Source organism: Cervus elaphus, chromosome 13 (assembly GCF_910594005.1).
Source record: "Cervus elaphus chromosome 13, mCerEla1.1, whole genome shotgun sequence".
NCBI classification, from domain to species: Eukaryota; Metazoa; Chordata; class Mammalia; order Artiodactyla; family Cervidae; genus Cervus; species Cervus elaphus.
The window spans coordinates 22,902,759-22,928,188 of record NC_057827.1 but is presented as its reverse complement, the minus strand read 5'-3'; the positions used below and the strand labels follow the sequence as shown (position 1 = coordinate 22,928,188).

Sequence of the window (25,430 nt, the reverse complement as noted above, 5' to 3'; positions counted from 1 at the left end):
TAATGTGGTGGCTGACTTGGAGGTGGGTGTTCACTGGGAAAGGGGAGATGGCTGGTCTGGAAAGGGGGCAGACGTGTGAGCAACGACCCAGAAGGGGTGGCACTGGGGCAGGGGGTGATGATTCCCTCGGCAGCATTTTGTCTGTATGTCTCTTGATTGTTCACTCGCCTCCCTCCTTTTCTCCGTGGCAGAAAATTTGGCTTTGGGGACACCTTATAAACACATAATCAAGGAAAAATCTCAGGTGCTCACACAGCTGGTATATGCCCTTTGGGATGAGACATGTTCAGTTTCTCTAGATGTTGGGAAGGTTGGATCGCTGTGCTCTGGAAGGCAGCCCTTCACTCTGGCTTGACCTGTGGGCGACCACATCCAGATCTTAGGAATGTTCCTGTCTTCTCCCCACCCCTGGTACCAGAGGGTCTCTGCTCAGTATTAAAAGGTTTCTGAAGGTTTATTTACTGTTCAAAAAACTCTGCCCACCCCTGCTTCTTGTTGATCAGCATGGCATCCACTGGTAAGTCTCCTCCTTTCTAAGATGCTAGCTGCAAGAGATGGGAGGGATTATCCCCTGATTGGCAGGTCACGATATCTCCAGGACCCAGAGGCTAGGAATCATGGTGATGTGATGTCCACTCTTCCTTGTCAACCAGGACATTCTCACCAAGCAGACAAGACACCCCAGATGCTCTGTACCCCAGCTGGCCAAGAGCAGGGTATCTGCGCTGGACAATTTCTCCTGCCCCATCTTCGAGATCTGGCTGTCCTCGAAGATTAAGAACGAATGAAGGATGAGAATATTCTCCCTTGCACTTGTAGTGAAACTTCACAGGTCTGTTTTTTGACAAGACCCTTACATCTGAAACACCCAGTTTTTGTCACCCTAACTGAATAATATTCTGAGAAGCCACACCACTGTAACCCCCCGCTCCTTTTTTTTTTTCTCCAAAGTCCCTTCCACCCAGATCCATGTAGAAGCAGAGACTATCCAAGTGGGAAGGGACTTTGGGAGTCATCTCAGTGCCTCTCACACTGTAATACGTTTATGACTCACCTGGGGAGCGTGTTAAAATGGATATTCTGGTTTACTCAGTCTGGGGTGGTATCTCAGATATTGCATTTCTACCAAGCTTCCAGGTGACGCGGATGCTGCTAGTCAAAGGATCACACTTTGGGCAGCGTGGACCAATCTAGTCATTCTTACAGATATGAAAGCTGAGGTCTAGAGGCCATACATAAGTGATTTCCCTGAGTTCCCAAGTAGAACTCTGCTCTCTCCACTCCTGGCCCATCATGTCAGCTTTTAAAAGGGCCTTCCTCCTTCTAAGTTGCCACTTCCTGCTGAAGCCTGGAGCTCCAGCATAAACATAACGCCTCATCTTAATCCCATCACATCGGCAGGATGAAAGGCTTCTTGTCTCATCAGGGCCCCTTGCTCCACAGCTGCCCTTGTACCATCTCCAAAGAGGTTTTTACAAGTGTTTTAAATTTGTTCTGACTTTTGGACACCGCCCCTTCTCTGCTGGAAGTGTTAGAAATAATTTCTTTCTCAATAAAAGTGTGCAGGGCACCTTTAAGACACAACTGTCTTAGTTCCAGGCCAGGGCCAAATCCACATGGCATACCCTGCTTATGGGACTTTCCCCAGATCTGGTCTGAGAAAAGTTCTCCCTGTTTCTCTGCTACCGCCTGAAAAAAGGCCAAGGGACAGCTTTGAGTACGCCTCAGTTTCCCTGATTCTCAAGCAGAAATTCCAGAGCTCATCAGACTGGCGCTGGAGGCTATCAGAGATGGCCTTGGTCCAGTAGGAACTGGTTTGAGAGTCTACGGAGGTCTCCACTCTCTGTCCCCTCCTGCTGGTGGGAGGGCAAAATGCCAGTCTGGTAAGGAGGCCACACTGGCAACAGGGGGTAAAAGTCTCACCGAGGCCAAGGGAAGGTGGAATGTAAGAGGGAGTCGGGAAGAATTGCCTTTTATAGAAACGTTCTTTTCTTTCTTTCGTTCTTTTTTTTTTTGCTTCCAAGTTTACTCACAGCGACAGAGCCACTCTCAGGCTCCCAGCCAGCCTGAGACTGCGCCCGGGGCGGGCCGGTGGCACCCGCATCTCCCCCATCCCCCCATCTTGCCCGCAAGTTGCATGACCTGCATCGGAATCCACAGGGGGGCGGGGGAGAATCCTTTCAGATGCTGGATGCAGCTGAATTCAGCGTGTTAGCTTCCTCGCCTGCCCTCCTCCAAGTCGGCGAGGAGAGCGCCGCTTTCTTCTGCGTGTGAATGCTGTAGTGTGTCTGCCGGCTCGGACTTCCCTAACCCTTTCTTCTCCTTTCCCACCGCGAATGCTCCGGCTGTCTCAGCAAACATCTCACACTTGGCATTCTGACGTTTGATTAAAAAGGAAAAATCTCTACCAAGGCGAAGAACGGGGGCTCGCCTCCTCTCCCGCGGGGGACCGAGCTCGCGTGGCAGGCTGCACCTGCTTTGCTCCCCTACCAGGAAGGGGTGCTTGTGTGGGAGGGAAGGGGGGAGGTCCTGTGCCCCCGAATCCGGAGAAAGCAGCTCGCCCACCCCCTCGCCCGGCAGCCAGCGCAGCGCACCCGATCGCCGAACCCCGAGAAGCCGGCCTCTGACGGTACTGGCCTGGTGCTTGCCAAAAAATGCCCCTTGCATCTCAATTTCCCCGGCGGTTTTTCTCGCACGCACGGTTCGCCCCGAGCCACCTCGGATCTCCAGGGCAGCCCTTTCGGCGCTAGTTCCTTCTTTCCTGGCTCCCTGTCTGCCCAAGGACGCAAAACCCACCGCCAAGAAGGCGCAGGGGGCGCGGGGGCACCTACCCAGCCGTGTCCCGCAGTCCCCTCCCAGCTGATCCTAGCTCCCGGGTCTAGATTACGAAAACGAGTGTCGCGTAGACCGAGGACCGCGCGTTCGGGCGCGGGTCCCCGGCCCCGGGCGCCCCTCTGGGGTTCCTGTGCGCCCTCGCACTCCCGATCGCCGTCTCCGAGCCTGTGCCCCTCCCCGACCCCAGCCGGGCTCGGGAGCGCTCTCCGGTCACCTCGGCCGCGCTCATTTTACTTCCTTTCGCGGTCCGGATTGCAGCAAAACCGGGCAGCGCGAGGGCCAAAAAGTGGAAAGGAGAGCGCCTTTCCGCGTCGCGCCGCCAGCTCGCCAAGTCCCCCTCCCCAGTCCAGACCCTCGCAATCCCAACTGCAACTTTTTCCCTTCCGTCTGGCTTTCCCCTGGGCTGCGGCGAGCGGGCGCCGGGCCGCTAGGCGTGGAGCGGGCGGTCGCGCGGCTGCGGGTGGCGGTGCGGGCGAGCGCCGCGAGCCGGCGAGTGGGTGGGTGGGTGGGTGGGGAGGAGGGGAGAGGACGGGCGGGGAGAGGGAGCGGGGTGTGGGGAGGGGAGTGGGAGAGGGAGGGAGGGGGGAGATTCCGCTCTCTTGCCGCTCCCAGCCGGGGCGGGGGGCGGGGGGTGGAGGAGGCCGCGAGGAGGGAGGGGAGAGGAGGAGGGAGGGGGAGAGAGGGAGGGGGAGAGAGGGAGGGGGCCGAGGAAGACGCTCCGATAACCCATGCGTTTCGTAAGGCTCGGAGCACTTGTGCATTTCTGCAGGCGCGCGGCGAGCCATTCGCGGCGGCTGCTGCGGCTCCGACTGCATCTTCTCCTCCTCCCGGCGCCGGGTGTGTGGATGCGTGAGTGTGTGTGAGTGTGTGTATTTTGCAGGTGTGTCCGTTTTAATTCTGCCCAGTAGGTGGGACTTGGTGACTTTCGCACCATATTTTCCTTTTGCCTTTTTTTTTTTTTTTTCTTTTTTGCCTCCCCACCGTCTGTTGCCACCCTGCAAAGTCTCGGAGTCGGAGAGCAGTCAGTCGGCTCGCTTCCCGAGCCCCCGGACCCGGCGAGCCGGCGAGCGCCGAGCCGGCCACCATGCCAGGCAGACCGCGCCACTAGGCGCTCCCCGCGGCTCCCACCCAGCGGCGGCGGCGGCGGCGGCCGCGATGGTTTCAGACGCTGAAGGATTTTGCATCTGATCGCACGGCGTTTCAAAGGCAGAGGCCCCCTCCCCCTTCCCCCCTCCCTCGCCGTCTTTGTTTCCTTCCCCCCCCCCCCCCCCAGCTCTCCCCACTCCCCCCACCCCACCCCCTCTCCTCTCCTCCTCCTCTTTTTTAGAAGCAGCGATCGGAGATGGATGTCTCTCTTTGCCCAGCCAAGTGTAGTTTCTGGCGGATTTTCTTGCTGGGAAGCGTCTGGCTGGACTATGTGGGCTCCGTGTTGGCTTGCCCTGCAAATTGTGTCTGCAGCAAGACTGATATCAATTGCCGGCGGCCGGACGATGGGAACCTCTTCCCGCTCCTGGAAGGGCAGGATTCAGGGAACAGCAATGGGAACGCCAGCATCAACATCACGGACATCTCAAGGAATATCACTTCCATGTAAGTCAGGCGGCCGCTCCCCAGCCCCGCCGCCTCTCCCCTCGCTCCGCGTCTCCCTCTCGCCCGCCGGCCCGCAGCCGGGAGCCGGCCCTCCGCCCGCCCCAGCTCGCCGCTGCCCGCTGCCCGCCGCCCGCCGGGCGCGCGTCAGGCTCGCTCTGGCTCGGGAGATGCTCCCGGGCTGCGTATTCCAGGTGACTTCGGCCTTGACGAGGCGTGATCCGGCGATGCGTGTGTGTGTGTGTGTGTGTGTGTGTGTGTGTGTGTGTGTGCGTGTGTGTGTGTGTGTGTGTGCGCGCGCGCGCGCGCGTGAGTGTGCCTCTCCCCCGAGAGGACCCCAGCGGCCGGGGCACGCGGGACCCGGCTCCCGCCCCCGCCCCCCACCCGCTGCGGCTTGTTTCGAGGGTGTGAATCGGGTTCTTGGCCCCCCACTAAATAGCAACAGTTTGGCCACGCTCAAGTGGAATAAAGTAGACGAGGTTCGATTCCCTGGCAGCGGCGCCGGGCAGCGACAGTGGCGGCGGCGGCAGCGCTTAGCCGGGAGAAAAGGTGACAGATAGGGACTGCTCTCGATCCAGCCGAGAGGTTTGACTCTTGCCGTTTGGAAACCTCAAAACACGCCGTCAAGTAAACAAGTTGGAAGCTGGCTGCTCGCTGGGAGACTTTGGACCTGTCGAGGCAGCCATGGACGCCTACCCCTTCCTCTTCCCTCTCGCCCGCCCTCTCCCACCCCATTTTGGGCATTTCCGAGACAGCCACCCCCCACCCCCTGATTCCCACCCTCATCTGCATCTCGGCGCCTACAGATCCCGTTCCTCTTTGAGCTTTGATAACTGTTCCAGTAATTCCGAGTCAGGCTGCTGAAGGGAGGGGGGAAGGCTTGCGTGTTTGGGAGATGGGGCTTTTTCTGTGATCGTTTATTCGAAAAATCGAACTCCAATTGGCATTGCTTGGTTCTGCCCCATCTGAGTGAGACCTATGGTGGCCTGCTCTTTTTTTGGGGGGGTGGCATTTTTCTGTGGTAGGGGTGGGGGTCAGACACCGGGCGGAGAGCGAGAGCCTGTCCAGATTCTCTTCCACTGACCTCAGCCAGGTGACCCCCCCCCCCCCCCCCCGAATCCTACCATCCAGAGAAGGGTGTGGATGGCATAGGGAGGGTTCAGGAGATAGCTCTCGCCTATCTCCCCGCCGCCCCCCCCCACAAGGCTCCCACTCCTTGGAGACCCGCAAAGTGGGTGGGATGCTGAGAAGGGTTGACACTGAAGTGCCGGCTGGCGTCTGAGGAAGGCATTTGGGCGGATTCGGCTGGGGAACTGTTCTCCTAAGCATCCGACCTCCCTGTGCCTTGGCCCCCAGCGCGATGGGCTATAAAGCCGGGAGGAATTGTGGTCCTGCTCGCTCCCAAGCCCACCAGCCCTCTTGGGTTAATGGAGACTCCAAACGCGTTCTTGCAGCTAACAGTTTGAGGGAAGTGTGCAGCTCAGGAGGTGCCCCCTGAATCCTGGCCCAGGAGATAAGCTTGGCCCATATCTTGGCTGGACCATTCACCCCCACCCCTCAACCTCGCCACCTTCAACCCAGCTGGCCCTGGGGTGACAAAATAAACAGCCAAGGGTGGGGTGGAGGGGAGGGCAGGGGAAAACAGGATGGACCCAGCGCAGCCTCTCCCACCTGCAGGCCACAGCATCTCAGCCTCCCTAAGGATGCAGCAAGGAGGGTGGGAGTGAGATTGTCAGGGAAACTCTGCCTTGGAAGTACACTGTGGGGCGGGGGTGTGTGTGGGGGTGGGGTGGAGGGGTTTCAGGGGAGCCTAGCAGTGGGTTCAGGAGCTCAGGAGCTGGACCTGGGGATTTCCAGGGGACTGGGTGGGTCAAGAGCTGGAGAGATGGTGCCCCGGCTGCCCACTGTGGGTCTCTGGAAGCTGGTGAGCTTCACTCAATCTGTTCTCTGCTCCAAGGATGTGCGTCTCTGTAGGAAGCCAGTGGGAGGCAGGGAGGGTCACAATCACGTAGGCTTTTCATGGCCACGCAGCGGTCCTCTGAAAAATGGTCCCTCTGAAAAAATGAAGCTTGGGGAGGCAGTTTGATAGGGAAGAGCTGGTTGCTCTTTCCAGGTGGAGGGTCTAGAATGGGACTGCTGGAAAGGTCAGTGATGGGAAGGGAGGAAGTGGCTTTTTGTTCCCTGTGCCATTGAAGGACCAAAAGGGCAGCTGGGGGGACAGGGAGCCAGGAGTAGATTGGGAGTCCCTCTGTGAGTGTCTCCATCCTTGTTTCAGGACTCAAACTCTTTACCTGGGAGTTGGGACTCCTTTCCTTGAAAACACCCCAACACCTCAGAGCCAGGCGACTGGATTCCCACAGGAGCTGTGCCGAGCGGCAGGTGGGGGAAGGTCAGAGGTCACGGGTGGGATGACCCTTCCTCACCCCATCTTCTCCCCAGTGCCCTGTTATATCCATGGCTGGTATTGACTGAACTGGGGAAGGGTCCAGCCTCCTGGCCTGGAGGCAGAGGACCATGGAGAGAAGGAGGGGAGGTGTGCTCGCCCTGGGAAGCAGATGTCACCCTCTGTATCTTACCCCATGATGAAGGCTCAGGCTGCCAAATGGCTCCTGGGGGTGCACAGCCCCAAGCAGTGAGCCAGGCTTAGACCTCTGCAGGGCTGAGGTCCTGCCTCAAAGCCCAGGCCCCCCACGCTGCAGGGCTGCACATGGAGGCTTGAGGGCAGAGAGGAGCCCTCCAGGCAGAAGAGGGGGCCTTCCTTTAGTGGGATCCAGGAGGGGGGCTTGACTCCGAACCTATGCTTTGCTGGAAAGGAATGTGTTCCTTGGATGTCTGATGGTATCAGAGATATGGTGTCAAGGGGTCCCCTAGCCCTCCATCAGCCTGAAGCCCTTAATGCTGCTGTATGTCTGGGGGTGCAGCTTGGACGGGCTCCGGGGGCTGAGGAAGAGGCTGGAGCACATGCAGCTCTAGCTAAGGGAATCAGGGGCGACTGCCACCCAGCCACCTGCCTGTTCCCGAGGCTCTGGGGTCCTGAGGTTTCTCCTTTAGGTGCTGAACTGATGACACCTGAGTTTTCAGAGGGACTAGAGATTTCCTGTGGTCCTTCCTCTCTGGGCTGGCGTGTGGGTTGGTTCCCGCCTCCCCCGTGGGAGGCTGACTGAGGGTGCTTCTGATGGGGAGTTGGCAGCCCCGCCAGCATCAGGAGGAGATCAGATGCAAGGCCTCAAGACAGACGTGTGAGTCTCACCTCCATCCCTCGCCAAGCGCCCTCCCTTTTGGCCTCTTCCTGTTCAGGAGGCCAGAACCTCTGTGGTTGAAGCTCCTGACACACAGTAACCTCACCTAGAAGGGTCCGTGCCCGGCCGCGCCCAACCCGGCTCTGACGTCACAAAGGCAGAGGGTGGTGGCGGGGAGGGGGGCCCGTCTGGGCGTCTGGAGACCAGGCCTGCCTGGGGCTGGGGTGGAACCGTGCATCCTCGGGCTGTTAGAAAGACCAGGGGGAGAAGGCGGCATCTCTGGGCTGGGTGTTCTTTGGCTTGAGAAGAACACGGGCTCTTGGCTGGGGCCCTGAGCCACAGCCAGGCCCCTGGCGTTTCCGGGGCTCTGGTCCCTTTATTTCCCCTGTCTTCCCGGAACGCCCTCCGCTGTCTGGGTGAAGGATCATTTGGGACTTCGCTTGCTGCTGCACTGACTCCTTGATTCTCAGTCTTCCTGAGGGTCACGAGCAGAGCCAGCCTGGACAATTACCAGTGAAAGACGGACTGCAGGCAGCGGTGGGAGCCAGGCCCTAAGAACATCATGGGGCTCAGTCAGGAGCCCCCAAACTGGGGCTAGGCCTGAGGGAGGTAGGCAGAGATGTGAAGGGCTTTGGGGGTGAGATGTAGCAGGGGGAGTGGGTATAGTCCTGGAGAGAAGCTGGGGACCCTGGACTGCAGAGGTCCTGAGCTTTTGTGTGGATGCCAGGCTGTGGGAGGTGGGTTCCAGGCCTTCCCTGGAGGACCCTCCCTGGAACCAGAGCCCTGAGCCCAGCTCAGTCTTCTGAGGAGCACCCTGGGGCCCAGGACATCTATCCTGCAGCTCCAGGGGACCAAGTACATGACAAGCTTGGGTAAAACCAGCCTGGCCTGGCCCTAGCTTTGCGAGAGCTTGTCCTGGCCCCCCGAGGGCTGAGCCTGGAACCTGGTTGTCGGCTCAGCATCCTGCAAGTGGCGGACCCCCCTTCTACGTAGTGGAAGTGGAGCGCTGAGGCTGTGCGGGGGGAAGGGCCTGATGCCACCTCCACCCTTGCCCCACTGGTCTCTGCCTGCTGTCCCCTCCTCTTTAACTGTCGGGGGTGGACTCGGCCCCCGCCCCAGCTGGCCCTTTGCTGAGACTGTGGGTAACCTGTGACCCTACCTCAGGGTGGCCTTTGACCCCAGGTTCATGGCATCTCTGCAGCGGCCTGGGGTCCCCCATCTCGAGGGCCACGTCCAGTGGCTTATCCTGGGACCACAGACACCATCTCCAGCCTCCCTTTGGGGCGTCCAGTTGGCCAGTGGAAGGGTAGGCTTAGAGAAAGGGGTGGGACATGTGAGTCAACCCCCCTAGACTGTCTCTTACCCTCTGTGGACCACGATAGAAGACTGTAGCCTTTCTGAGCCTGTAAATTCAGCTGTGAGTTGAGAGCACGGGGCAGTGTGCTTTCCGGCTTGGACGTATGCCCTCCCAGGGCCCAAGGACCAGTCCGAGGAGGCTCTGCTAGGCCACTTCTAAGGACACCACCCCTGGGCTTGGTGCTGACCCCCATGATGCCACCCTGAGGAGGGCAGCAGGTGCCCCCTTGCTGGCCATTGGCTACTGGCCACTGTCCTCCCCTTCCTTCCCTGTCCACTTCTGGAGGACTCTGGGCTCCCCAGTGTGGGGTCACCTGCCAAGACCAAGTGTGACGCTTAGCAAGAATGCACCGAAGCCTGTGGACTCTCACTGGAGGCCTCTCATGAGCCCCCTTTCTGTACCATGAGCTCAAGGTGAGGAGATAGCCCCTGCCAAGCTCCAGCTCCTTGCCCAAGCAGGGGCCTCTGCTGGGTGTGAGAAGAAAATGTTAGAACTTCTATTTCAAGTTATTCTCGTTGAGAAAAGGGAATATTTAATATTTAATGTATGGATGGAAGATGTATAAGCATATAATTTAGTAAATAGGCATGTTTGGAGGTTACATGATGAAATTTTTATTGCTTAAGCATGCATAATTAGAAAAGCTCAGGGCCCGCTGTTGGGATTGGAAGGGCCTGGGCCAGCATTAGGAGAGGTGGTCCTGAAGCCCTGGCTCCCCTTCTTGGCTCTGTCCCAAGGAAGGGTTGATGAATTGGCAGAGGGAGCAGCAGTGTGGGAGGAGGGGGCAGGCTGGCTGGCAGGGGGATCAGGATTCCTAGGGCCCCCTAGACCCGAGGCCAGGCCAGCGTTCAAAAGACAGTCTCCAGTAGCCCTCCGGGTCCTGCCCTTTGTCGCTTGTAGCAAATCCTTCACCTCCATGAATCCACCCCATTCATTTCTGTCTTGCTTTCCAGTTTACAGTTGTTGCATTTATTTTTGCCACAGCTCCTTGAAGAAGCAGGGATTATTAGCCCCATTGTCTCGATTTACCAAGCAAAATGAAGGGCAGAACTTGAGTGTCGGAAAGATCTGGAAGAGTCTTGAGCCCCCAGCCCCACCCCCCAACCATGCCTCCTCCATGGCATTCTTTCTACGGCTGTGCCCTGCAGCTGGACACCCTCTGGCTGTTGGGAAAGGAGAAGCAGATCATTTTTATCCAGAAAGTTCCTTTTCTGCCTAGAGGCAGCATTAAGGCAGCGGCCCATCTGGGAGGGCCTTGTGGAGGGCAGCTGAGTGTCCTGGCAGCTGGGTCTAAGTGTGGCCTGAGTCGAGGCTGGACTTGGGCCCTCAGCTCTATCAATGACCCCCTGAGCCCTCAGCTCAGGTCATCCATCATCCCTTGAGCCTCACTGGCCTCTGCTTTGAGAAACACAAACTCTCCAGGGCCCGGCATGCCGGCAGCCCCTCTTTGATGGATTGGCTCATCAGACCATCAGGGATGGAGACTCCAGAAGCCCAGTGCCCAGTGGAACCCCCACAAGGATCCTCACATTTCTGCCTACCCCCTGAGGGCAGGGCTCCCCGGAATTCAGAGCTGGAAGGGACCTCTTGGGTCAGCTTCTCCCTTACGTTCCCTGCGAGGGTCCCAGGAGAGGCACAGAGAGGGGCAGGGAGTTGTGGGCCCTCGGGCTGCTGGAGGCCGTGCCCACCCAGGTGCCAGCCCGTCTTCTCCCACTCAGCTCTGGCACCCTCTCTGGGCACTCTGTCAAAGCCAGAGCCTCACCCACGACTGTGTCTCCCTCTGGGGCAATGATTCCAAATCCAGGGTCCCCAGAGGCAGCAACTATGTGAGGCTGGCAGCCCCAGGCTCTTCGCAGCCTGCAGCCCACGCCAATTAGAACCGTGCTCCGGGAGGCCTCTGCTGAGCTCTATTTACATACAGGGCTCCAGGATCTGTGGGCGCAGTCGGCTTGGAGCCTGTCCTTTCGGACTTCCCCTTTGCCCCTGTCCCTGCATCTGACTTATCCCATCAGAAGTGTGCCCCATTTGGGTGGTGGAAGATTCAGGATTCTGTCCGCAGACAGAATCATCCAGTAGGGAGCAGAAGCTGGCAACTGGTGTCCCCATCAGCTCCCCGACACCTGGCCTTTTTCTGGCTCTGGACAAACCCCTTCCCTCCTCTGGGCCTCAGTTGCCCTCTTTGTGAGATGAGGATAATAATTACAACCACCCTCATAGCCGCACTCTTGAGAGTCAGTGACCTGTGTCATGCCTGGTAAAGAGAAAGCTACCAATACATGGTAACTCATGACAGCTGGTGTTTACTGAGCACTTACTATGTTCCAGACACTATTCCAAGCACTTTGGAGGTAATATCATGGCCTCACACCAACTCTATGAGATAAGCACTATTATGAATCCCATTTTACAGATGGGAAAAATGAGTCCAAAGTTGGCATGTGACCTGCTTCCTTTCACACAGCCAATCAGCGGCAAAGGAGTATGACATTTAGTATTGCCTATACTCCTTTGCAGTACTGTTATGCATGTGAATATATACTGCTATACACACACATTCATGAATCTATGACCATCCAGATAAATTAATCATGAAAGGTTTTTAAAAAATGATTTTATGAAGGTTTAGGAGGATCCTTTTTAATGTTCCGATTCCCTTACTGAGAATTCCCCTGGCTGGGCTTGGAGAGGAAGGCGAATCAGAGAGTGGTGGGTCTGGTGTTGGCCAGTCTGTCCTGGCCAGCGCTGACACAGACTGGCTGTAATGATGGGGGAGAGTTGGGGTCCTCCTGACCTGTTCCCAACAGCAGCCTCCCTGAGGCCGTGTCTCAGCCAAGCCCCCTCCCCAGACCTCCCTGGCCACCTCCTGGTGTCCCGGTTTCTGAGGTCAGGTCAGTTCCCCCAGGAGACCAGGTGCCAGCTGAGACTGGCGGGGATTCAGGAAGCTGGCCGCTGGGTCCCTGCCAGCTCCACTCTGGGCTGAGGCACGGTCAGCACGACCGTGTCCCCGATTGCCCATGGCCAGAGACAGCCTGGATGGGAGAGCGGAGGGCGGGGCGGCTTCTCCCAGTCCAGGTATGGAGTTCTAAGGCTGCCACTGGATGCGGAGCACAAGGGGATGTCTGGTGTCTCCATCTTGAGCTAGAAGCTGGTGTTTAGAGCATCTTCCTGGAGGGTGAATTCTAGTTCTTCCTGATGTTTCTTTTGCCTCCTCCTCAAATGAGCAGCCTTGACCTCCTCTACCCTTTCTCTTCCTGGAGAAGGAAATGGCCAACCCACTCCAGTATTCTTGCCTGGAGAATCCCATGGAGAGAGGAGGCTTGTGGGCTAGTCCCTGGGAGAGTGAAGAGTCCGACAGGGCTGAGCAGCTCATGCACACACACCCACACCCTTACTCTTGCGGTGTGTCTCAGTCCCCCTTGCTCAGGGATGCTCTGTCTAAAGGGATAAACATGGGGGGTGGCTCCAGCTGTCCCCACAGAGAGAGCTGGGATTCCAGCAAACTCCTGGACTGCAGGGCAGGAATCTGTGGAAACACCCCATTTTGCTGCTGCTTGGCTTGAAGAGTTCACCCCATCCGGGAGCCCCTCAGTTCCGCCTTCTGGGAGCTGGGATCACCTCTAGAAATTGGAGCCTGTCTCCCTCTCGGGGTCACTGCCAGGCCGGGGTGATCACAGACACACTCCATGGGCTCCCAAGCGCTAGGGCGCCATGTTGGTTGGTTCCATTTCTAGATGTCCGGGAGTGTTTTTGAATTAGGGGGAAAGATCAAGACTTTGAACCATAAATCATCTGACCTGGAAAGGGGCTCAGAAACAATTGGGGCCAAATCTAGTTTTACAGAGCGGGAACCTGAGGCTCCAGAGAAATGAATAGACCGGACTCAGTCACCCAGCGAGTTCCTAGCACAGCGAGACCAGAACGAGCAAGGCCGCCTCCCCAGCTGGTGAGGCTCTCGTCCTCCCGCCCTCTGCCAGCATCTGCTCTGGGGCTGAGGGATCTAGGCTCTCCCAGAGGCAGGGAAAGGAACCCTTAGCCTCCTGCAAAGAGAGAGGGGATGAAGGGAGCAGTCTTAGACTCGCAGTCCTAATCTGGGCTGCCTCCCACGGTAAAACGGGCTGTGTGCGCGCATCGGGGGCGTCTTTGCGCACGCACAACTGCATCTCTTCCGCGTTCTCCGCGCATCACGACTGAGGTCCCCGTAAACAAGCCTTAACGCCTTTGGCTTCCTGCCTGCCGAGATCGTCTGCGTCTAGGCTCCCGGTGGCCACCAGAGGGCAGTGCTGCGCCCGAGACGGTCCGCGGCTGGCGGCTGCCTTTGACCGGAGCTGGGGTTTCGGCTCTCTAGTCCGGCGGGATGCTCACTGGCTGGCCTGGCTTGCAGATCCTTTCTTGAGCAGGGAGGTCGGTCTCTCCCTTAGGCGGGGCCTCCCTCGGCAGAGCTGGTCCTGCCTGCCTCGTATCTGCAGCCCAGGCACGTGAGTCTCCTCACCTGAGCTTCCCCCGGGAGGCGGCTGGGAGAGTGCCCTGGGTGAAGGATGTCGGCTGGAGCGCCCTCCTTCCCTCCAAGTCTGTCTTAGCAGCAGCAGGAGGGTCTGTGCATCTGCTCAGGGGTAATGGAGATGAATGACAGGACGTGGTTCCTGCCCAGGAAGATCAGTCTTGATGGGGACACAGAGAGGCTGACAGACGGCCACGCTGTGGGGTTAGTGTCATGGCAGAAGGGAGCCTCATGACCTCCAAGGCATCTCTCCCATTTCTCTCCCAGCAGCCCACCCCCGCCCCGTCCCACTCCTAAGCATTGGCATTACTTACACACCGGTAACTGCTCAGGAGGTACAAGGCGCTGATATTTACCAGACGTGAGAGCTTGGTGCGTCTCTCAACCTCTCTAGACCATCACTGTTCTCAGAGACACCCATCTACATTGATGGGTATCAACGTGCCTTGCAAACCAGGGTCCTGCGCCCTCCCTGGACTGGCTTGTTGTCATTGTTCAGTTGCTAAGTTGTGTCCGACTCCTTGTGACCCCATGGACTGTAGCCCACCAGGCTCCTCTGTCCATGGGATTTCCCAGGCAAGAATACTGGAGTGGGTTGCCATTTCCTTCTCTAAGGATCTTCCCAGATCAGGGATCGAACTCATGTCTTTTGCATTGGCAGGCGATTCTTCCCCACTGAGCCACCGGGGCCTACTTCTGTCCCGTGCACGCTTTGGGCTCTCTTCTGGCTGTTCCAGGCGGTCTCGTTTGTGAGCAGGTGCTGTCTTGTCCGGTGCACTGGTTGGTTCATGGAGGAGCCTTGTCCCACAGTTACCCGTTTTGGAGACGGGATATCTCACTTTTGTAGTGGGGCCTGCAGCTCTGCCCTGGGGCCATCTCCTGCTGCTGGACCCCAGGCTGCAGGTAGGACCCTCTATGTTGTGGTCAGTCTTTCCCTATCTAGTTATTGCTGATACTTTTTATTGAGTCTGATCCTCTGAGGACCAGGGATGAAGATAACATTTATGGCCGTCCTACTGGGTGGGAGACTATTTGCCTGTACAACCTTGCTTATGAGCGGCACCTGCTAAATGAAGCTTGCATTCGCAACCCTGCCTCTTCCCAACTGTGTGACCCTGGGCTGGCTACTTTTGGGATCACAGTTTCCTCACCGGAAATAATACTGATAAGACTTTGATGAGAACGTGCACACGCGTTTGTGTGTGTGTGTGTGTGTGTGTGTAGAACTCTTAATGCTGGTCTCTTTCATTTTCTTCTTCTCATTACCATTCTCCAGAACATCACCCCACAGGCGTGGATACTTTTAATGACCCTCATCTGCTCTTCCTGAGTCCAGTCCCTCCTCCTCCCAGCCCATCTTACACACCATACCAGATTCATCTTTTATTTATTTTTTTCTTAAAAAATTTTAAATTGGAGGATAATTGCTGTACAATATTGTAGTGGTCCCTGCCATCCATCAACATGAATCAGTCATTATCTATGTATCTCTCTCTCTCTCTCTATGTATATATATCTTCCCTCCCTCTTGCGCTTCCCTTCGCCCACTCCATCCCCCTAGGTCATCACAGAGCAGGCTGGGCTCCCTGTACTGTAGAGAAGATCCCCATTAGTCATCTGTTTTACATGCGATAGTGTGTATATGTCAACACTACTTTCTCAGTTTGCCCTACCCTGGATGAATCTTTTAAACCTAGATCTTCCATTAGAACAATTCTTGGGCCCTGAGATTTTCAATGGCTCTTTTGCCTGAAAGGCAACTCAGTGTCATAGGAAGAGTAGTGGCTTCTTGGGCCAGATCGCTTTCAGTTTAAATCCTGGCACTGCGGCTGCTGCTGCTGTGTGTGCTTAGGCAGGTTACCTAACCTCTCTGAGCCTCCAGCTTTTCATCTGAAAATCTATGCTTCCTAGATCTACCTTCCTAGAGCAGTTGATTAAATGACGTTGCAGTAGGTGCCTGGGATCTGGTGGGTACACAGAGGCCACACTGGCAAATGTACAAGTCAAGTCTCTCAGAGGTGAAGGGCAGGGTTATTTCTGGGTCTGTGAAAAGTGGGAATAGAGAGGAGCTGGGACCTGGGCCAGAGTCTAGGGAGGCAGCAGAATGATCAAGGTGGCGTGTATTTGGGAAAGTGACAGGGTGGCTGAGGCACTTGTCGGCTCAAGAGCAGGGAGACCGTTATGGTTGCTACTGATAGCATCAGTGGGGAAACCAAGGGGCTGTGCCTGCCTGCCCCCCTCCTCAGCCTTGGAAGTTTAGGTGCCAGGAACCTCCATGCAGGGAAACTCAGGGGCACCGAGCCCCTTGCAGCTGGTGTTCCGTGCGGTTTTGCTGCCCTTCTTGCCCAGTGTCGCTTCTGGCTCTCTGGATGATTCTCTTCCAGTAATTTTAATTGACGAGGCTTGTCAGTTACAGATGGGGCTCCAGGACCAGCCCTGGGAGAAACAATGTGTAAGTTCGATGGGAAAGGAGTGACTACCAATCCCTCCCATTAAGAGCCTTCCATGCACATTCATTCCAGTTCCATGTTCAGCCACAAGAGGGCACTAGACCACGATTTCTGCAGGGAAGGAGGCGCTATTCATCCTGCTCTAATATGCTCACCGGGTGGCTCAGGGGTAAAGAATCGGCCTTGGATGGCGTCACCGACTCAATGGACCTGCGTTTGAGCAAACTCTGGGAGATGGTGAAAGACAAGGAGGCCTGCTGTGCTGCAATCTATGGGGTTGCAAAGAGGTGGACACGACTGAGCTACTGAACAGCGGCAACAGCTGGAGGACATGGAAGAGATGGGTTCGATCTCAGGCTCCGAAGGCCCCCTGGTGGAGGGAATGGCAACCACTCCGGTATTCTTGCCTGGGAAATCCCGCCGACAGAGGAGCCTGGCGGGCTACAGTCTGGAGTCGCAAAGAAGAGACCCCACTGAGCGAAAAAACAAGGACAACAAATATGATTGTCCTTTGAGCAAAACTGCGCATGGTTTCCTCCCAGCACCCCTGAGGAGCATGGCAAGCCAACGTGATTTAACCTGAATCCCAGCACCGAGTCTGGTATCTCAAGGGAGGCCAGAGCATGTGGTGAATCGTCATGAAATTTGGTGTCACACTCGGGTTCCCATCCTTGTCCTCCTTTTTGCTTGTTTTTTTTTTTTTTTTTTGAGCTTTGAATAAGTTAATTTCTAAGGGTCTCATTTTCTTCACTTGCAAAGTCAGGTGTTGCAGGGAGGTGTTCCTGTGAGGATTAAATTATATGATGTGTGCCAACTGTCTGGAACATGTTGGATACTCCATGATGGACCATCTCTTTGTTTCTGGAAGAAAGCTGAAATTAGGGCACAGTGCAGGAGATGTTTATGGGATCCTGTTCACCTGAGCAGTAGGGGGGTGGGTGGGTCACTTTACTCCCCAAGGAGCCGTCTATGGTTCCAGTTCATTAGGGGCAGCAGTGACACCAAGTGGCCGGAATCGAGAACAGCAGTGTCCTCTGACCTGGCAGGGTGGCGGCGGTGGGCATCGTTGGGCAGAGAAGACTGACTCTGCATCAGGCATCAGAGGATCCGTCAGTTGAATTCTCTCCCCTTCTGATGCCAGCAGCTGGAGATGGTCCTCTGAGGACACAAGTGTGATGACGGCAATGGGCCATGTTTGCTGCTGGGTCCATGGCATGAGGCCCCACCTGCGGACCACACCTGTGTACTTGCCTGACTTCATTGTTGCCAGCCAATTCTGGCATCCAACAGCCAGATCCTTCCTGGTGCTGTCCTTGGGTGTTGACTCTTCTTGAGATGCTTTCATCCTGGGTCTATCTGATTGGGCTCAGCGATGAGATGCAGGATCTCTGAGGCTCTGTGTGTTTATCTGGAAAGCAGGGTGGGGGTGGATGGTTGGTCTGGTTGAGGGGGAGGGCTCATCTAGCTTGGATTTGAGTGTCAGACATTATTTCATATCCTTTACTCAGTGTATGTGTTCGTGTATGTGTGTGTGTGTGTGTGTGTGTGTGTGCACGGGCATGTGTATGTCTAGGGGTGTGGGATTACGTGGGAAGGATTTACTTTAGGCTTTCCTGGTGCAGAAAGTCCAGCCCAGAGAAGGAAGGGGCTTCCCCCCACGGAGGCGTGGCTCTGAAGCTGGAATTGGGGTGCTGCTGTCTCCTCATCATTTGTAGCTTCTTCATTATCCACCTGAGATCCAGGAGGGAACCTTGGCAGACGCGCCAGGCTCAGGAAGTTATTTAATATCAGCTTTGCTCCAGATTGTGTTTCTGACTCCTTGCCACCTCCTAAGTGGCAGTCATTTTAACAAATGTGGTGACAAGACACCAAGTGGGAAATAACATGAGGAATGGGGACGGGGAGGGGGCGGGGGCGGGGGGAGGGGGGGAGTCCTCGTCCCTGGCAGAAGCCTTGTCTTGGAGGCCCTGGGAATGAGCGAGGGCTCTAGGCAGCCCCTGGCAGTGAAGGGGAGGGCGTGGAAAGAGGTGCCTGGCTTTCTGGAGCCTGTGGCCTGTGGCCGAAGAGTTCCCTGTTGCCTAGGAGGCTCCGTGTCCTCTGGGGGTGTCTGTCCCTGGGTGGGAGTTGAAGGGGGAGGCCTCGTATTCTGTCTTCTCAAAGGACTGACTTCCAAGTGCATAACGGACCGTCAACAGGGGCCTGGCGCTGGTGTGTGTCCCCTCACCGTGGAGGCTGAGCTGTGTCTGGCCCCGGACTGTGGGGGCCCAGGTGTCTAGCTGCCTGCCTCACCTGCCCAGGCCCGGCCAGCCTCTGGCCTCTTGTGGGGAAGCTTGGGCGGAGGCACTGTCTGGGCTGGCAGGCCCAGGAGAGAGGGGGCCAACCCTTTTCTGTCCCTGCCCCGGGCTCCAGCCGTGTGCCAGGCATGGTGTTCAGCCTTGGGATGGGACCCTCAAACGTAGAAGGCCGTGGCCCCTCTCTCTTGGGGTTCAGAATCAAGTCAGGGTGGCCCGCATTAGTCAGGGGATCTATAGCTCGGAGGGCTGTCTCGAGAGAAGCAGGGAAGAATTTTAGAAAACGTATTTAATGGAAAATTTGAAAGAAAAGCATAGAGATGTGAAAATAGAGCTTCCCCAGGAGGAAAGGGGACGGCTTTTTCTAAACGGAGATTTAAAAATTCTAGGTGTACCTGCTTTTGAGTTCATCTGATTGAACACAGTGGAGCTGGCGGTCAGGGTGTGGCCCTGGCCGTGACCTTGACTCATCGTCCTGCTGTCTGTCCGCAGAGGCCCCGTGGGATCGTAGGGGAAGCAGCAAACAGAAGTCAGGAGAGGAGAATTGTGTTTCTTCTCCTGTCACTTTCTGATTGTAAGCGACAGAGATTTGGGGGCTGGGGGGGGGTGGGGGAAGGTGACCCCGGGGCACCCTAGGGGAGGGAGTGAGCTGGAGAGGGAGGAAGCCAAGAACATTGGGTTCCGGGAGGTGTCGCTGAGCCTCTCCCCAGGCACTCGCTCATTTCCTGATTTCTGCATTTATTCAGCATGTTTATTTGAGAGCCGCTGCTGGGCCGGCCCCTTTTGTGAGAGCTGGGAAAAAGGCAGGCAGTTCTTGCCGGGCAGCTGGGTGTGTGTTTTCCCCGTAGTTACAAGACGTGTAAGGTCAAGCCCCTTTTCTTTCCACCTGGAGTTGACCTCCGGGCTCTGGGGACGGTGGGCCAGGGTGCCGAGTGTGTGGCCAGGTCCCCTTTGGCCCCCAGGCCAAGTTCCTGGGAGACGTTCCGTCAGAAGATGATGGGGTGGGTGTGGGTCAGGGGATGGGGTGAGCGCCTGGGAGGGCAAGTGAAGACTGGCTCCACGTGTTGGTCCAGGACTGAGCCCAGCTTCCCTCTTGCAACACCCAGCTGACCCTCTGCCCAGCCCATCGGGGGCTGCCCTTCTCAGCTCAGAGCCAGGCACGGGCCTGGGGAAGCTGCAGGGGAGGGGGACCGGCTTACCCCTCCTGAAGGCATCGTGATCCAGGGTCCCGTCCTGTCTCCATGGAAACGGCCGCTCCACTCTGCTGCTCCCCATCCTACCCCTGCTACTGGCAGGCGACTCACCTGTTTCCTGGATTCTGATCAGGAGTGTTCTGACCTTGGAACGCCACCCTGTTACTTCCCAGGTGCCTGCCCTCACATGCCCAGGAGGGTCACTGGGCAGAGAGGGTGCTCAGCCAGCACCTTAGTCCCGCAGAGGCTCTCTGGGAGTGGCGCCCACATGCCCTGGCTGGCATCAGGGTCCTGAACCTTTCCTCCCTGTGGGTGCCGAGCGCCGTAGCCGGCACCTCACAGGGACTCCGGAGAGACTTGTCGAATGCGATGGGCTTATTCCTGCCAGAATCTCTCGCAGACCCACTGCAGATCCTAGCTTGTGGATGGTGCCCACACCTACCCGGAGTGCAGGGCACCTTGTTCTCTTGGCTCCCATGCCTCTGTGGCCCCCAGCTTTACCTTCAGCAGAGCAGCTGCTGGAGGAATCTTCTAGAGAAACTTGACTGATGACGGGGAGGGCAGACACTGTGCGGTGACCAGGTCCCAGGTGCTGTTCTCCGGACAGTCTGTTTTTTTTTTAATTTATTTTTAATTGAAGTATAGTTGATTTACAGTGTCATTTGATTTTTGCTGTAGAGCAGAGTGGCTCAGTTGCACACAGATATACATTCTTTTATATATGGGATAGTCTGATTTTAATCCTGTTTCGCTCTCAGCACAATCCAATGAGGTAGGTTAGTGTTAGCATCTTCATCTTATGGGTGGGGAAACTGAGACACAGAGAGGCTATCACACTTGTCCTGGGTCAGGAAGTGGCTGAGCTGAGGTTTGAATCAGCAGGTCTACTCTGAAGCCCCTGCTCACACCCCCCGCCCCACGCACCCTGGGTCACAGACCCCCTCAGTTCCTGTCTACCCACCCCTGCCGGTCCTGTGGCTTTAGTCCTAGACCCAGCCCCCTGCCCCCACAGCTCCCATCACCCCTGGCCTGTAGGGCACAGTGAGTTCTGCGGTGTTCTGCTTCTGACATTGGTGCTGGGGAGGAGGGTGGGGCAGGAGGGGCCCTGGGACGCAGTGGAGCTCGGCGTCCCTGAATTTCATGGGAGCACGTGTCTTGGCCACATCCTGAGAACGTCCTCTGAGTGAGGGCATTGAGGCAGGACGGAGCGGTCTGTGCGGTCTGTCCTGCATGGCCACGGACTCAGTGAGTGAGTCTGGGCAAGGCACTGGCCGTCTCTGAGCCTCCGTTTTCTTATATTTCATCTTGGGGGCTTGACCGGGTGACTTCTGATTCCTCTTCCGGCTTTGACCTCTCATACTTCTAATGTGGGGCTTGTGGACCGGGTGGAAGGTTAGGGAGCCCCGAGGCTGCAGAAGGATGTCTCAGGGGGTGGACCCTGTGGGGAGGAGGGGTGTGCGGTCAGACCCAGGGGGTCCTCACGCTTCTGTGTGCGTCCTCTGGCCAAAGCCCCAGCTGCCAGACCCTGGCCCAGAGTGTTTGATTCCGCTGTGAGGATTTGCGACAGGGCCGGAGGAGGCCATTTCTCGTCAGTGCCCAGGTGAGGCAGACTCCACTGTCCCAGGGACCACACTTCCAGAACGACTGTCACACTGGCAGCTTTCAGACTGTGCTCTCCGAAGTGAGGTCAGAGCTGGTGTGGTATTCCGCGTAAGGCTTTTATGATGTTTGCATGCGTGCTCAGTGGTGTCCGACTCTTCGGGACCCCACAGACTGTAGCCTGCCGGGGCCCTCTGTCCATGGGATTTCCCAGACAGGAATCTAGAGTTGGGTGGCCATTTCCTTCTCCAGTGGACCTTCCCGACCCAGGGATTGAACTTGCGTCTCCTGCATTGGCAGGCAGGTTCTTTTACCCCTCCGCCACATGGGAAGCCCTTTATGAAGTTTGCCAGGCTGCAGAATGTTTGAATGTGTTATTCCTGAAGAACACTACCTGCCCCTAAGCACGTTCTGGTGGTGCTCCCCCGGATGCTGAGTTCTCTTTCCTTTTCCCTTTTGTCTCTTCTCTCTGCACTCCTCCCAAATGACGCTTGGCTCCGTCCTGACCTTGACCCCCAACTCACCTTTTCCCAGCAGGGCTGGGCTTGACTGAACATGCTCTGACCTATGTCATCTGATATGCAGTTGAGAAATGAAAGAACGGCTGTTTTTTGGAATGCCTCCCAGGCTCAAAGTTGACTTTAAAAACTATTTGGGTGTCAGGGAGGTAAATTCGGTGACTGCAGCTCAGGAACCTCAGTCGGGTCCTAATTGCTCCCGGGGTGTTGAGCCTTCGGCGTTTGTGTTCTGGCTCCAGGATCTGTCCTAGTCTTGCCCTCCGCTCTTCCCCCATGAGAACCGTCTGCCCCTGCCAAACCCATCAACTGGGCATTCCCGAAACATCCCCAAGCGTTTCCTACTCCTAGTCTTCTGCTCAGGCCACTGTCCTTGCCCGGAAGCCCTCTGGCCTTCATCCTGTCCACCAGAGCTCTGCCTGTCACTGGCCCCATTGCTGAGATGGTCTTCGTTGTCCAGACTTGTGTTTATTGATTGCTCTATCTTTTCAGCTTCTGAGACACACAGTAGGTCAAGGCAGCTGGTTTTGAGCCCTTGCTCTGGGCCAGGCAGTGTAAGTAGCGTCTCATTTAATCCACACCATCGTTTGAATGGTCTGCCACTGCAGGAGACACAAGAGATGCAGGTTTGATCCCTGGATCCAGAAGATGCCCTGGAGGAGGGCATGGCAACCCACTCCAGTATTCTTGCCTGGAGAATCCCATGGACAGAAGAGCCTGGTGGGCTACAGTCCACGGGGTCACAAAGAGTCAGACAGGACTGAACGACTAACACACACATCCTGTGAGCAGAGAACTGCTCTCATTTCACAGATGAAGAGATTAAGGCTGAAAGATGCAAGAGCTTGAGTAAGACCATAACTGTTCATGGCAGAGTTAGGACTCAAACCCAGGCTGACTTCAGAGGCCATGGTTCCAATGTTCATTGCAAACCAATTGGGAACCAGCTCACCATGTCTTCAGGAGGGAAAGGGATGAGGAATCATGTGTGCATTTGGCTGGAATCCTGCATAGCTGTTGCATTGAAAACTCTGTTCTCTGTGTAATAGCCTGGCTAAACTTAAAAAAAAAACACAAGTTGCAAAATGACATACCATATATGTAAAATATTCAATATTCCATAATAAACCATAATGGAAGAGAAAAGAAACAAATGTATGTATATATGTATAACTGAATTTCTTTTCTGTAATTAACACAACGTTGTAAATCAACTATACTTCAGTTTAAAGAAACCACAATGACCAATATAATATACTGTTTATACACAAAGATATGTAGTAAAAAGATAAGACCATGGGCTGAATACAGAGCGATTTCATGAGAGGCTTCTCTATAGGAAGAGAGGAAGGGGAAATAAAGGGTAAACACAGGACTCTTAACTTCATCTGTGATGTTTTCCTTCTGTTTTGGAGACCTTTGCATCTGACAAAATGGTAATATGTATTAATTCCAGGTGATGGATAAATAAGGTGTTTAATGTATAATCCTTTGTTTTTTCTCTATTAAGATGACACTTGAAAAGCTTCAAGCAATAAAAAGATGACCGCGCCCACTAGATTTGTAGTTAAAATAGAGCCAACGTTAAGCCTCTCTTCTTGATTTGCCAATGGCCATATCCTTTTGTGTCTTCACATGGTCTTTTCTGTGTTTTTGTCCTAAATCCTTTCATTTTATGACATCAGTCATAATGCATTAGAGCCTGATGACCCCATTTTTAACTTAATTATCTCTTTAAAGACCTTACCTCCATATAGAGTCACATTTGGAAGTACTGGGGCTTAGGAGTTCAGCTTATGAATTTTGGGGGGATACATGTCAGCTTAGAACAACCATGTGTGTGTGTTAGTTGTTGAGTCATGTCTGACTCTTTGTGACCCCATGGACAGTAGCCTGCCAGGCTCCTCTGTCCATGGGATTCTCTAGGCAAGAATGCTAGAGTGGGTTACCATTCCCTTCTCCAGGGATTTTTGCAACCCAGGGAATAAAACCAGGGTCCCCTGCATTGTAGGCAGATTCTTCACCATCTAAGCCACCAGGGAAGCCCTAAAACAGCCGTAAGACAGACAATTTGCATGTCTGCTGAAATGAAAATAGAGTCTTAGACTTCTTGAGTGTAGAAAAGCTGAATTGTCCTCATTTTTTGGTGCCTCTGGCTGCTGATGCTTTAAACATACCTGCTTGTTTGGCCCTTGTGAGCCAAGGAGCCCTGTGGGGGAGGTTGTGCATTCATAGGAGAAACAAGGGGGTAAAAGGGAGCCAGTGCAGAGTATGAAAAGGGCCCCTGAGGACAACTCTCTGGTGGTCTGATGTTTAGCAGATTGCAGGTGGAAATCAGAAAATAACCCATATCAAATGCACTATGCGCTGTCTCTCTTATGAATTGGCTAGTTTAATTATTTCAGCAATTACCGGTGAGTACCTGATTTGTGTCACCACCAAGTTAGACACCCGCTCCCCCCACCAAAAGTCTCAGTGGGCTGGGACCACAGCGTACAGTGATCTGTTTACAGGAAGGAAGAACTTCCTCCAAATGGGGCTATGAAATTGCTCTCCTTTGTTTGTTGTTATTGCTGTTCAGTTGTTAAGTTGTGTCTGACTCCTTGTGACCCCATGGACTACCGCACGGGCTGTCTCTTGGAGTTTGCTCAAATTCATGTCCATTGAGTCGGTGATCCTATCTTTCCTTGGGGCGTGCAAGTAAGTAGGATTCTCTGATATCTACCATTTCATCATGAAAATTTTTAAGCCTATAGAAAAGCTGAAAATTTTTACAGTGGACAGCCATATACCCACCCTCTGGAGTCTGCAATTAATATTTCACTTACTTGCTCTGTTATAAGGCCTCTCCTTCTCTTAGTCCTTCTAGCCACTCATTTCCATCCTGTTTTTCTGATGCATCTCAGAAGAAATTGTAGATGTTAGTATTCCATACTCTCCCTGAACACTTTTGTGTGTATATCATTACACTAGAGTTCAGTATTTGCTTTCACTGCAGGTAGTATTTCTAGTCAATGGAATGTGTGAACTGCAAGTGTTTATTCTGTGTTTTGACAAATGTATACACCTGTGGAACCCAAACCTGGCAAGATCTAGGTGATTCCCCTTCACCCAGAAAGTTCCCCCCATACCCCTCCCGAGTCTCTGCCCCCATCTCCCTAGAGGTGGCCACAATTCTGATATTTTCCCACCGTAAATTGCTCTTATCTGAGTTACAGCTTCATATAAATGGAAACGCACAATGTGTATTTAGCAACATGTTTTTGAGGTTCATTCATGTTGTAGACAACAGCAGGCTGTTCTTGTCTATTGCTGAGTAGTATTCCATGGAGTACCCGAGTCTGTTTAGTCTCCTAGTTGTTGGAACCCTGACTATTCCCAATTTTGGACTGTTATGGGTAAATCCGCTCTGAACATTCGAGCACAAGGCTTTTTGTGAACAAACACTTTCATCTCTCTTGGGTCTGTCCCCGGGAGTAGAATTTCTGGATTGGATGATATTTAACTTTCTAAGACACTGCCAGATCTTTTGCCAGAGTGGTTGCACCCGTCTACACAATGGGGCTGCTTTTGATGAATCTGGGTTAGGATAGACACATGTACGTGACTCATCGAAACAGGTGCTGTTGTATCTTTGTCTTGCAGATGAAGAAGTTGAGGGGCGCGGGGTGGCAAGGTCACCCCGCTGGTAGGAGGCAGGGCTGGGAGCCTGTCTGACTCAGAGCCCGTGGGGTTTCTGCTGTGACATGCTGCTGCTCCCGGGAGCAGGTCTGAAGCAGGCAGAAAAAGCAGGGCGCTGTCCTCGGGAGCACCTTCTGGTGTCCACAGCCCAAGGACGGTCCTGGTTCTCGCAGAGCTCCGTGTTC

General features: G+C 55.0%; 1 protein-coding gene across 8 annotated transcripts in view; it reads left to right on the top strand.

The window, feature by feature from the left end:
• Positions 1-2,010: 2,010 nt before the first annotated feature.
• The window catches only part of NTRK3 (neurotrophic receptor tyrosine kinase 3), a 419,093-nt gene continuing 395,673 nt past the window's right edge, over positions 2,011-25,430 (top strand). For 4 of the 8 annotated variants that reach the window (XM_043922245.1, XM_043922239.1, XM_043922247.1 and 1 more), the window contains exon 1: positions 3,523-4,425. In XM_043922245.1, coding sequence (XP_043778180.1) covers positions 4,178-4,425 — 248 coding nt within the window. In that variant the 5' untranslated portion in view covers positions 3,523-4,177. Of the gene's footprint in view, positions 2,630-3,522; positions 4,426-25,430 lie in introns of those variants that run through there. The other 4 variants (XM_043922244.1, XM_043922243.1, XM_043922240.1 and 1 more) reach the window with 4 other exon arrangements.